This window comes from Mustelus asterias, chromosome 3 (assembly GCF_964213995.1).
Source record: "Mustelus asterias chromosome 3, sMusAst1.hap1.1, whole genome shotgun sequence".
NCBI classification, from domain to species: Eukaryota; Metazoa; Chordata; class Chondrichthyes; order Carcharhiniformes; family Triakidae; genus Mustelus; species Mustelus asterias.
Window position 1 is genome coordinate 137908305 of NC_135803.1, and position 13762 is coordinate 137922066.

General features: G+C 46.3%; 1 protein-coding gene across 2 annotated transcripts in view; it reads left to right on the plus strand.

Annotated features, from left to right (window-relative positions):
* shisa10.1 (shisa family member 10, tandem duplicate 1) overlaps window positions 1-13516 on the plus strand; it is a 96933-nt gene extending 83417 nt beyond the window's left edge. For both annotated transcript variants that reach the window (XM_078209738.1, XM_078209739.1), the window contains 2 exons: window positions 6221-6475; window positions 10993-13516. In XM_078209738.1, coding sequence (XP_078065864.1) covers window positions 6221-6475; window positions 10993-11186 — 449 coding nt within the window. In that variant the 3' untranslated portion in view covers window positions 11187-13516. The remainder of the gene's footprint in view (window positions 1-6220; window positions 6476-10992) is intronic.
* The last annotated feature ends 246 nt before the right edge of the window (window positions 13517-13762 follow it).

Consider the following 13762-nt stretch of genomic DNA (forward strand, 5'->3'; position numbering starts at 1 on the left):
CTCACTCGGCCATTTCCTCCCTGCCTGACAGGGACATACCTATCAAGGACACCCAGTATTTGTTCCTTGAAAAAGTTCCACTTTTCATTCGTGCCTTTCCCTGACAGTTTCTGTTCCCATCTTATGCCCCCTAATTCTTGCCTAATCGCATCATAATTACCTCTCCCCAATTGTAAACCTTGCCCTGCCGTACGGCCCTATACCTCTCCATTGCCACAACAAAAGACACCGAATTGTGGTCACTATCTCCAAAGTGCTCTCCCACAACCAAATCTAACACTTGGCCCAGTTCATTTCCCAGTACCAAATCCAATGTGGCCTCACCTCTTGTCGGCCTATCCACATATTGTGTCAGGAAACCCTCCTGCACACACTGCACAAAAACTGCCCCATCCAAACTATTTGACCTACAAAGGTTCCAATCAATATTTGGAAAGTTAAAGTCCCCCATGACAACTACCCTGTGACCCCCACACATATCCATAATCTGCTTAGCAATTTCTTCCTCCACATCTCTATTACTATTTGGGGGCCTATAGTAAACTCCTAACAACGTGACCGCTCCTTTCCTATTTCTAACTTCAGCCCATATTACCTCAGTGTGCAGATCCCCCTCGAAGTGCCTTTCCGCAGCTGTTAAACTATCCTTGATTAACAATGCTACTCCTCCACCTCTTTTACCAGCTTCCCTACACTTAGTGAAACATCTATACCCCGGAACGTCCAACAACATTCCTGTCCTTGTTCTACCCACGTCTCGTAATGGCCACAACATCGTAGTCCCAAGTACCAATCCACGCCCCAAGTTCATCTACCTTGTTCCAGATGCTCCTTGCATTGAAGTAGACACACTTCAACCCACCTTCCTGTCTACCGGTACCCACCCTTGACCTTGATACCTTCCCCAATAGCTCACCACCCTCAACACTGACTTCTGGACGACAACTCCTTTTCCCACTCCCCTGACAAATTAGTTTAAACCCCCCCTGAAGAGCCGTATCAAATTTCCCTCCCAGGATATTGGTGCCTCTCTGGTTCAGGTGCACCCCATCCTATTTGTACAGGTCCCAGAATGTGTTCCAATTATCCACGTATCTGAAACCCTCCCTCCTACACCATCCCTGCAACCACATGTTTAACTGCACTCTCTCCCTGATCCTCAACTCGCTATCACGTGGCACCGGTAACGTACCAGAGATGACCACATGTTTTGTCTTGGCTCTCAGCTTCTGGCCCAGCTCCCGAAATTCCTGTTTTAAATCCCCGTCCCTTCTCTTACCTATGTCGTTGGTACCAATGTGTACCACGACTTGTGACTGTTTCCCCTCCCCCTTAAGAATCCGGAAAACACGGTCCGAGACGTCACAGACCCTGGCATCCGGTAGGCAACATACCATCCTCGAGTCTCTTTTGCTGCCACAGAACCTCCTATCTATCCCTCTAACTAACGAGTCCCCAATAACTATTGCCCTCCCGCTCTCCCCCTTACCCTCCCGAGCCACAGAGACGGACAGAGTGCTGGAGATCCTCTCACTGCGGCCCACCACTGGTATGTCGTCCCCCTCAACCGTATCCAAAGCGGAATACTTGTTGCTAAGGGGAACGACCACAGGGGATCCCTGCACTGACTGTTTCCTCCCAGCCCCTCTCACCGTCACCCATCTATTTTCATTCCTCTGAGTAACTGTATCCCTAAAGCTTCTGTCTATGGCCACCTCTGCGTCCCTAATGATTCTAAGTTCATCCAACTCCAGCTCCAGTTCCCTAACACGGTTTTGGAGGAGCTGCAGATGGGTGCACTTCCCAAAGGTGTAATCAGCAGGGACACTGATGGAGTCCCTCACCTCAAACATAGTGCAAGAGGAACATAGCACTGCCTGCACACTCATCCCCTCTAGGTACTTGCCAGTACCAGGTAGAAACAGCAAAAACGAATTAAACTCACCCCTGCTCGCCCTTTCTGCCTAAGCCCTGTGAGCCAAAGCCCTTATAGCTCTCACACTGCAGTAGTAACTTGTGTGACACACAGTCAATTTTCACTAGGCAAGGTCCCACAAATAGCAATAAGAGAAATAAACAGATGATCTGTCTTTAGTCAGGTGAGACAGAGAGAGGGGGCAAGTAACATTTCAAAGGTGGAAGCAGGGTCTGTCAACAGAAGCCTTGATTCCATCTCCAAAATATTACTTACATTTGTGCCTGCCTCACTCACTTCAGGTCTAATGAGCACCTTTCTCACCTACAGGTCTAGTTTGTCCGGTGTGCACCTCACTGACCCTCGAAGTTCCATTCATTCCAACCACTCTAGATTTCCACTGACCGTTTCCTGTCGCGCACAAGGTCCCAGTTACCTCCTCAGCCGTGTACTGGTTGGGGTCTAATGCTTCCTATGTCTCTGTGTGACAGCTTCATCGAGAAATCTTTCTGCAGCCTTGTCGGTCCCCGAGATCTACTTCACTGCCGGCACCCTCTACTTTGTGTTTCCCCTCTTTCTGCTTCCTCCCCACAATAGCATTGGTGGAATAATGTGCAGCCATTTCACTCTGGAACTTATTCCACAACCACCTCCCACCCACCTTGATGCATTAAGTTGCATCTTCAGTAGCTCCCTGTCTCTTAAATAGCATTGTCCATCGGCTCTCCTAACTTCCTTCCTCCTCGGGCCATGAAACAGTCCTCTATGCATCCAGGATGTGATATGAATGCAAGCATTAGGGGGGCCGTTCCAGAATGGAATGTGAATTGGAGGATTTAGGGGGCAAAGATAGTTTGAAATTGTTTAAGTCAATGGCCGTAAGATTTCAATAGGGTCGTTCTGCAAACGAATGGGTATTAGAGTGGGTTGTGAGTTGATGGATTGAGACCCTTTCTCAAATTGTAGAGTCAAGATCATTTGACCATCCATTGACTCCCGCTGCCTCAGAAAAGCAGCCACTTCCCGCTGCCTTCCCGCACCCAGCATAATCAAGAACCCCACGCATCCTGGACATACTCTCTTCCACCTTTTTCCATCGGGAAAAAGATACAAAAGTCTGAAAACAGGTACCAACAGACTCAAGAACAGCTTCTTCGCTGCTGTAATCAGACTTTTGAATGGGCCTATTATTAAGCTGATCTTTCTCCTCACCCTATCTGTGACTGCAACACTATATTCTGCACCCTATCCTTTCCTTTTCCCCTATGTACTCTATGAACAGTATGCTTTGTCTGTATGGCGCGCATGAAACAATACTTTTCACTGTATCCCAGCACATGTGACAATAATAAATCAATCAATGTTGAGAGTAGGTGCATCAGTGGTACACCACCATCCCCTATGCACACACATGTGCACACCTGCCACGCACCCACACAGACCACCGCTATGACAACAGTGTAGGATAGGAGAGCAATAAACCCCTTTAGGGTCCATTCAGCTGGCAAGCATCTTCCCAGTGGGGTGCTGGGGATTCTGCCTTATTCACAGCGCAAAAAGGACTGCAGATTTCATTAAACCACTGAAGTACAGTTGTGTCCCACCAGTAAATGGCTTCTAGAGTAAATGTGAGTACAGACTAGCGTACTGCACATTGCAATTGATACGAGAAATGTGTGTTAAGTCATAAAGTGCAGCTAAGCAACTTGCATTTATTATGGACACTAGCTTATCGAGAAACAATGGTTACTTGAAGACACAATAGAGTGGCACAGTGGTTAGCACTGCTGCCTCACAATGCCAGAGACCCAGGTTTGATTCCCACCTTGGGGTCTGCGCAGAGCCTGCACGTTCTCCCCGTGTCTGCCTGGGTTTCCTCCAGGTCCTCCCACAGTCCGAAAGACATGCTGGTTAGGTGCATTGGCCATGCTAAATTCTCCCTCTGTGTACCCGAACAGGCGCCGGAGTGTGGCGACTAGTGGATTATCACAGTAACTTCATTGCAGTGTTAATGTAAGCCTTCTTGTGACACTAATTAATAAATAAACTTTATTTGAAAGGAGGGTTACTTGTAAGGAAGTTTGACCCAAGAGGGAGTGGGGGAAGGGGTAAAGGGGATTTTTAAAAACCTGTGTACGTTTAAGTTGTGTTAAAATGTTGTTGCATTCACTAACCACAACAGTGGTTGAGAAAATGAAAGGTGTGCATATATTTTATTTTGTATACTTCCATTATGTAACCAGATAGTCTGGTGACATTCTTTTATCTCGGTTTATCTGCTTGGTAAATATGTGAAGTCTCGTGAAGGTTATTTTCTGTTACTGTGACTCTAATAGTAATTGCAACACCATAAACTTGGCAGGTGAACCGACCAACCAAATTGTTAAATCAGCAATTCAGTAATCGAATAAAATTGGAAAATGCTGGAAAAACTCGACCACCGGAATTTTCCCATTTCCCGCCGCCAAGGGAATCGTAGCAGGCAGGAGGGCGGTCCATGTAAAGATCCGTTGTCCTCGGGTGGGATTTTCCGGTTTTGGGGTGAGCACGGCTGGCAGCATCTATGGAGAGACAAAGAGAGTCAAGTCCATTTGACTCTTCTTCCATCATAGACATATTTTTTGCACATTGTGTCACGTATTCCCTGGTGTGGGTGGTGTTTTACTCAAAATGGACACTTCTTAACCACTTTCCAATTACTAATGCGAACTTTGAACTCATCATAAATAATTAGCATGTCCCACTCTCGCTGATGTCGACCCACTGAATATGACCAAGGGGAAACGAGAACTGAAATCACCATCTTGACAGGACATGCATTGGATTATATAGAATACATGGGAGTGAACTCCAGGCAGTGATCTCCCTCAGAATTGAGATGACTATTAACAACACGCCTGTTTTTAGTGGTTATAAGATCACATTCGAACATCAAGGTGAAATTTGAGAGTTAATCAATGTATTTGTTCATACAATATATACTAACCACATTGCAGTAGTAAACTGCTCCTTAATCCCAGAGGCAATTAATTGGATCACAGTTCTTGTTCTCTGGATGGACGCGATTACTCATCAACAACGCAGACAATTGACATTCACCAGAGCAGCCACACTCAGATAAGTCACTTTGAGCTCGATGATCCTTTAACATCCTGACCTCCAGCGACTGGATTGAAATCTAGTCCACACGGGATTCTGGCTTGGAGCAAAGGGTTTAGCTCAAATTGACATAAGATTATCAGTTTCACCTTTGCCCTTCTTTAATACCAAAGGTTTTAGGTGCCATTTCTACTCTGTATTCAACTAAAATTTAGTGCATGAACTGTAGAATCGCTTCCCACCAAATCTTTGTCTATGGCTATGAACATTGACCAGACTGGATATGGAGAGCAGGTTTCCTTCCCCAAAGGGCACTCTATTCTCTGAAACAACTATAGCAGCCTATTCATCCTCTAACCATTCTTTCATTAGCTGAGGTGGCCAAACCTTGAGCCAAATGGCAGTTCTGGCTGCCACTGAGTTTTGAATCATAGGATCCCTACAGTGCAGAAGGAGACCATCAGGTTGGCACCAGCCACAATCTCACCCAGGCCCTATTCGCATCACCTCATATATTTACCCTGCTTTTTCCCCTGACACTAGGGTCAATTTAGCATGGCCAATCCACCTAACCCGCACATCTTTCGGACTGTGGGAGGAAACCGGAACACCCAGAGGAAACTCTCACAGACGCGGGGAGAACGTGCAAACTCCATGCAGACAGTCACCTGAGACCAGAATTGAACCCAGGTCCCTGACGCTGTGAGGCAGCAGTGCTAACCATTGTGCCACCGTGCCGCCCCAAAGTGAGATCACCATCTCTTGGATCGACATCTCAAGACTTGGTTGAAGTGCAGCTGTCACTCGAATAAGGGTCATGCCAAACATTGACCCAAGGTGAGGGCTGACATCCAGAAGCAGGAAGATGCCCATTCCCATTTAGACCGATAAAAGTTGGTGAGGGGGGAGACACATGAACAAGTCCATTCCACTCATTGTAGTGGATTCTGTAAGCCGCTTTTAGATCTACCTTATTTGCAATGCTTTGTCTAATGTGGCAGATTGAAAAGGAGGGATTGCAACTTTGGGTTGAGTTAACATTACTCTGTGCCCAAACCCTGGGTATCTTTGCTTTTGGGAGGGGTGTTTTACATTCAACGTTCTGTGTTCTTCACCACACTCCAGGGAAATTTTCAAATTTGACGATAAAAGCTTAATTTTAGTGTTAATGAACTAACTGATGATTTTGTCTATCATTCTCTCTAGCTGTTGTTACAAGTTCAACTACAACTACGGTGGTACAGTCTACGTATCCACAGCAACCACAAGTACCAGCACAAGGTTTTGTTCCATACCAAGGATATACTCCTATGCCAATGCAGCCAGCATCGGCTATAAGCCCCTATCCTGCAGGCGGCGCCTATCCTGCAAGCGGTCCCTACCCTGCAAGTAGTCCCTATCCACCACCATATCCAACTCCATATTCTGGTCAACCACCTTCATATCAAGATACTGTGGCAAGTAAGTAAGCCTAATGTAGCCATGTACAAGAAGTTACTCATTAAATACAAGTTTTGTGATGCAGGTGTCTGGTTTGTACATTGGAGTAGAATTTCACTGCACCTCATGGGCAGTGATGATGCCGTGGACTCATTTAAAATACAATACACTCAATAAGCTGGATTGTTAATAGATCGGTACAAACATATAAATTTGAAGGAAGAAACAAGCGTCATGTTGATTGTGTTTTCTGTCTTCCACGAGTGTTGATGCTTGTATATGTTTGTATGTTGTGAGTGTACTCACAGTGTGACAGGTTTCAGCACAGCTGGTGCTTCCTTTTATTCCTCTTCCTGGCCTCTGCCTCTTGATTTCCTCACAAAAAGCAGCACATTTCCCATTCCAATTCTCTTCGCGCACCTAGTGGTGCACCAAGGCAGACTTTAGTCCATTTCCATAGCTAGTTATTCCTGGAAGGGATCACTAGTCTGTCACCAGGGGCTTATAGCTTGAGGGGCGCCAGTCCACATCAAACATAGCTGACCAGGAGTGTCTCCCGCTCTCACCGCCAGCTATTGGTGTGTTGGAGGGATTTACAGGCTGACACTCAACCTGTTTGACCGTGTTATGGTGGTGGAAGCAGGCACATTAGCAACATTTAAGAGGCATCTGGATGGGTCCATGAATAGGGAGGGGATAGAGGGACAAGGATCGAGAAAGGGCAGAAGGATTTTCTAGTTCAGTTAGGGCATCGTGATTGGCACAGGCTTTGGAGGGCTGAAGGGCCTGTTCCAGTGCTGTATTTTTCTTTGATGTGGAGATGCCGGCGTTGGACTGGGGTGGGCACAGTAAGAAGTTTCACAACACCAGGTTAAAGTCCAACAGGTTTATTTGGATTCACAAAAGCTCGTGATTCCAAATGAACCTGTTGGACTTTAACCTGGTGTTGTGAGACTTTTTACTGTATTTTCTTTGTCCTTTGTTATAAGCGCACCACCTTTGGCTATCAAGTCTTGGGGTGGGATTTGAACTCAGAACTTCTGGCTCGGAGGTAGGGATGCTACCTTTGCATCACAAGACCTTCTCCCTACTGTTGTGGCTATCATTTATTATATCAATGATGCATGGCGGGAGATGAGTTCACTTGACCAGCAGTGAAACGATCATGCACAAGTCTGAAACTGGATAAGACGTGAATGGAAACACACAAGAGGCAAAAAGCTGAACTGCATCTTTCTGAACCAATTGGCACCCATTATCCCTGAGCACAATTCCGTGGTGGCTCGAGGATCAGATGGAGACCATCCACCCTTCCCACAGCGTCAGAAGGCAGCCAAAACTCTGCCTGGCTTCTCACTCTCTGCCTGATCAGGAAACTCAGCAATGGTGGAAGTGGGGTTAGGATATGAGGCTTGCTGGAAGCCACCCCACAGGCCTTGCCTTTGATCTGCAACCACTCACCCACTGCTCCCCCCACTGCGATTCTTATCCTACCTTCACTCACCTATAGTCTGGTGTCCCCCGTTGATTCTGGGTCTGTTGCCACCAGCTGCCATGTACCGCTGTTGGTGGCCTCTGTGATTGGTTGTCAGCCCTTGTGGGTGGGGCTTCCTCCACCAGGGACAGACAGTGACCACAGGAGTGCTCGATTCCAAATGGGACCTCCCACTGACGGCCATTCCCCACCGGTTCTCTGAGCAGTGAGCTAGACCCAATTCAGTGGCTATTTTAACTGTTTACTTGCTGTGATCACACAAAGAGACAATCGAGCAGGTTTTCTTGAGTTTAACATAGGAAGGAATTAGCTTCATTGTGTTGAATCCAGTCTATCTAAAATAATAAAACACTCCAACTCCAATGCAGGCGCACACACTTGAAATTCTCAAGCACGTCCAAATAGATTACAGCGTGAGAAAGGCTAGATTAATCAGGAGTCTGGAGAAATCAAAAGGGTATATGGTCTGTGGAGTTTGGCTTTGGGAAGATTTTGGTGGTCGTCCTCTTTCTCTCACGAGTTTTATTTAAAGGTGTAGTCAACTGAGTTGGCCATCTTCCTGGAGACAGTAGCACGGGGTTAATTTTTTTCCAAGAAGCCCCTGTCTGCAGCAAGGGCATCCCAAGGTGGTCACCGTCAGGTTGGACAGAGAGGGAGGAAGGAGGGATCCACTCGGATTTTCTCTCATCAGCATCTGGACAGCTCGATATCTTCTTGCAAAGAAAGGTGAGGCTTAAACGCAGGGGTGGGCCTATCACATAATCTTCACCCAGTGATTCAAGCGTGGTCATTGTAATGACTTCAATCAGGCCATTGAGGTTGGCCTATCAGAGTATGAATTTCTTGATTGAGGATCCAATTGATGTGCCAATCAGGGAGTCTTTGCCTTGTATTTAACCGGGAGTGCCAGTTCCTCTGACACCCCTGGAGGTAGACTGCTAACTAATAGCACTCTGTGTACTGCTGTTAGAGTTTGTAAATAAAGGGATTTTGGTGAAGGGACTTCAGCCTCTGAAGACATATTACAGTCATTACCACTGTGTTTCCCCTTGTTATTTAAACAGTTTGTGCCAGGGAACTTCCCTCTTTTTAGCAAGGGACCCATTGTTCCAATCATTTGACCAAGGGTCCCTTGCTAAGAAGGGGGGAATTCCCAGGCACAGACTGTTCAAGTGATTGGGTTTAAGGCTTGTAGCTGGGTGATGCCTGGGAACCCCCTCTATCCAGGAGGCTTTAACACATTGTCTGTCGATACCAGGACATCGAGGTACTTGGGTATTTCATTCCTACAACAGCATTTATTACCCATCTGTAACGTGCCTACAAAGGCATCATTGGGCTGCCATCTTGAACCACTGCAGTCTGTATATTCTTTATAGCAGTTTAATACAAGAACGTGACTGGCTTGATCATCTCGGAGGGTAAGTGAGAATCAGCCACATCGGTGTGGGAGGAGAATCACAGATAGACCTCACCGGCTGTGGGGTAGAGATTTTCTTCTGTAAAGGACATTTGTGAATCTGTTGGGTCTTTAGGACAATTTCAAAACTTGGTAGTCACTTTTACTGATGTCAACTTCTTCTTTGCAGCTTTCTCAATTCCAATTCTCAAACTGCCATGGTGGGATTTGAACTTACAAATTGCTAGTCCAGATTTTTGAATTACTGGTTCAGTAAAATAACTAGGAACCTTGCTCACAAATCAGGTTGGAGTAACAGTTTGATTGCTGCTCTTGTTCTCTCGTGTACTAATCATCACTGCTGCAAGTTCCAATTTTAAAGGGTTCTGGGTTGGGACTTCTTTTTGAGCATTTGTGAAGGTTTATTTCCCCCTACAAATTCTTGCTGCCTGTGACTGTTCTTGTAGCAAGACATCTTGAGGAAGTTGAGTGTGGAAAAAAGGCCACAGGATGACAATGGTTTAGTGCAGAACATTTAATGAAACCCTGAAAGGGCCCAACAAGTTGACAGCCTGAAAACCCAATGTTCTCTGGTATCTCTTGCACTTGGTAGGAGTGGGGTGGGCAGCAAGTTCACCCCTGAATACTGAGAATGGACATGAGTGTTATATCTCTTAGTACTGAGGTGTCTCCTCAAGAACCACTCCACAGTCAGGCATCAGGGAACACAAATCTTTATTCAGTCTATCCGTCCCACACTCCAAATGTTGACTGCCCACTCAGGGTGGTTCCCAACCAGGTCACCCAACACCCCAGGTCACATGACCCATTCCCTTAAAGGGGCTATGACCCAATAAGCCGCAACAATAATGATGCCCCCATCAAAAGCAAAGCAATATATTGAGGACAATAGTCTGGGAGCAGATGAAAAGTATATAGTCCTATAGGATTGTGAGACTGTGCATTGCACGACTGGAATTGATGATCGATGTAGAAAGCATGGCTGGAATGTTTCTGCCATTCACCCCCCCCCCCCCCCCCCCACCCCCCTCCTTCATGGCAAGCAGGGATGGAGGATTTGGTGCTCAGCTAAATCTCTCTTCACTGCAGCGGGACCAGAGATTCCTACTTCCGTGAATGGCCGAAGAATTCTGTCCTGTGTTTACTTATAAAAATAGGTTAGATCTGGGGTTCAAGGAAAAGGGAATAAAGGGTTGTAGGAACAAGGCAGCTATATGAGGAGGACAAACAGCAGCAAGGTTAGAGCGACACGGTGGCACAGTGGTTAGCCCTGCTGCCTCCAGCCTCTGGTCACTGCCTGTGTGGAGTTCACACGTTCTCCCGTGTCTGCTTGGGTTTCCTCCGGGTGCTCTGGTTTCCTCCCACACTCCAGTGATGTGTGGGTTAGGTTGATTGACCATCCGTGTCAGGGGGATTGGCAGGGTAAAGATATGGGATTACAGGGAGAGTGTCCGGATGGGATTGTAGCATACTCAATGGGCCAAATAGCCGCCTTCTGCACTGTAGGGATTCTATGACTAGTTGGACTGAATGACCTGTCTCCCAGTTGTAATTTTGACAGGGAGGGACATGAATGAATTTCATTATTCAGCACTAATGCGCTCTTCCCTTTTTATATTTCAGCTGGTGCAAGTGCACCTTATCCAGGACAACCATCCTATTCCGCCGCGGCCCAGCCACCGTACAATCCCACGGCCCAGCCACCGTACAATCCCACGGCCCAGCCACTGTACAATCCGGCTGCACAACCACCGTACAATCCAGCCTCGCAGCCACCTTACAATCCCGCTTACGGAACTCCAGAGAAGTCACACTAGTAAACATGTGGGGCCAATTCGATTGTCAAGTGCATTTACTGATCTTATCTTAGCCTGTTACTATTTTGTACAAGGTGTTGAGAGGAATTATCTTGTAAGCATTTCAAACATGTTCGGCAGTTAACTGTAAATGACTTGTGTTTAAAAGAGTTTATTTTTTTTCCCGCCCTACCCCACTTCAGTTCCTCGACTGAGGAGATGTGAGATCTACTTTATCTCGGGTATCTTAATTTTTCTAACCCTTGGACAAACCAGAGGTAGCACAAGTTTGTTTTGTATATTCACAAAAAAAAAGGAGAAAAAAGGTTGCTTTAAGCTATCTTTCACTGCAAAATGGGAGTTTTGATATCTGCTTAATTTCCCCTTCTATGAAGGCTACCCGCTTCACTACTTGCCATTAAAGAAGTCTCTTTTTGTGAGTGGCTGCTTTTGCATATTTTTTTTTTAAAAAGAGAAAATTAAAGTGCGTTTCGTTTCGGATTATTTTGTGTTTGCTGTTCGGTTCTCAGAGATTCTTGTGTGTAATCAGATGGCAGGGATAAATCGCAGCTGCATGGTAGAGAGGCGGCACACGGTGGAACAGTGGTTAGCACTGCTGCTTCACAGCGCCAGGGACCCGGGTTCGATTCCCGGCTTGGGTCACTATCGGTGTGGAGTCTACACCTTCTCCCCGTGTCTGTGTGGGTTTCCCCTGTATGCACCAATTTCCTCCCACAGTCCAAAAGACGTGCTGGTTAGGTGCGTTGGCCATGCTAAATTCTCCCTCAATGTACCCGAACAGGCACCAGAGTGTGGCAACTGGGGGATTTTCACAGTAACTTCATTGTCGTGTTAATGTATGCCTACTTGCAATACTAATAAATAAACTTTAAAGCTTTAGATAGTCACAGACCACTTCTTCCTGACAACTCCTATTTAAAAAGAATTGGCAAAAAGGGGAGGCTAACCATTTGTGGATTTCCAATTTCCTTTTGTAAGTCCATCCCTACCCTCTCTCTCTCTCTCTCTCTCTCCCTCTCCTCCCTTGATCTGCCCGGCAACCTTCTGGTTGGTGACCGAACAGAAGAGCGGTTCCTTGTAAGGAATTTCTGCTGTTCGAATCTCAGGCTTTTGGAATTTCTGCCCAGGCAGAAGGATCCAAACACTTTTTCGCAATTCCTGAAAGTAAAGACAAGCCGGCATGTGCGCAGCCCCGTTTGTGGGGGGGTGGGGAGGGTGGCACAGTAGTTAACACTACTGTCTCACAGCGCCAGGGATCCGGGTTCGATTCCCAGCTTGGGTCACTGCCTGTGCAGGGTCTGCATGTTCTCCCCCGTGTCTGCGTTGCGTTCCTCCGGGTGCTCCGGTTTCCTCCCACAGTCCGAAAGACGTGCTGGTTAAGTGCATTGGCCATGCAAAATTCTCCCTCGGTGCGCCCGAACAGGCGACCAGGGGATTTTCACAGTAACTTAATTGCAGTGTTAATGTAAGCCTGCTTGTGACATTGATAAATAAACTAAAAAAAAAACTCAAAAGTGAAACAGGCCAAGGCTCCACTCTGCTGCATCTGTGTCACCCGCCATAGCTTGGTTGTTTCTGCACAAGGACAGAGGGAAAATTTAAAAGAAGCAAGGTGGGGTTCTCCAGTCTCGCCCGCGTTGGGACCCGTTGAGGGCGAGAGCAGAAAATTTGGCATTCCAGCCATTCAGCGACACCGCAAATTCCCAGCTGCGAACAAAGACGCGGGATCTTGGCCTCAATGTAAAACAGCTCTGCTTCCAGCAGTGTTTGAAGTTTTTTTTTTAAGTGTTAATGTGTAGCTCCGCAAAGGTCAATGCAACTGTTTCAAGCACCCTGGGAGCAAATTAGAAGTGGAATAGATTTTTTAAAAAAGAGCTGAAATCTGCTGAGAGCGGCAGGTGTACCGACAATAACCATGCTTATTTGCTCTGTCGCTTTAAATCACCCTCCTCAACCACCCTACCCACCCGTCAAACCCTCACAGAGACAGGGGGTGGGGTTTTCCAGCCTCGCCTGCCACCAGGATCATCCAGTCCTGCCGGAAAGTCAATGGACTATTATTTTAAGTTGCCAAATCTTCCTCAGCGGGTCCCACCACAAGGGGACTGGAAAACCCCAGCAGAGGATGAAGACACTTCTATCATTGTGCAATATAATTACTTTGTAGCCATTGTCTAAGGACTTTTTGGTTAAAATTTTGTTGCATCGAGGTTTGTACATTATTAGGGCAATTGGTATAATTCCGATGATGCAATATCGTTTGAACGATATTTTAACGTCATGTATAATAATTGTATAGTACAATAAAATCAGCATGTTCTGTCAGAGTATTACTGCTTTATCTGTTGTTTCAAAGCTGTAACTTAATCTTTCATTTAAACAAGTGTAAACACGGTGTTGTGTTGATTTGTCCTTTAAGTTAGGAGCATTGAGCTTCTTGCTCCCCCACTCTAACATTTTCTACTTTCTCAGAAGATTAGGGAAATTTGGCATGTTGGCTACGACCCTCACCAACTTTTACATATGCACCATAGAAAGCATCCTTTCTGGTTCTATCACAGCTTGGTATGGCTCCT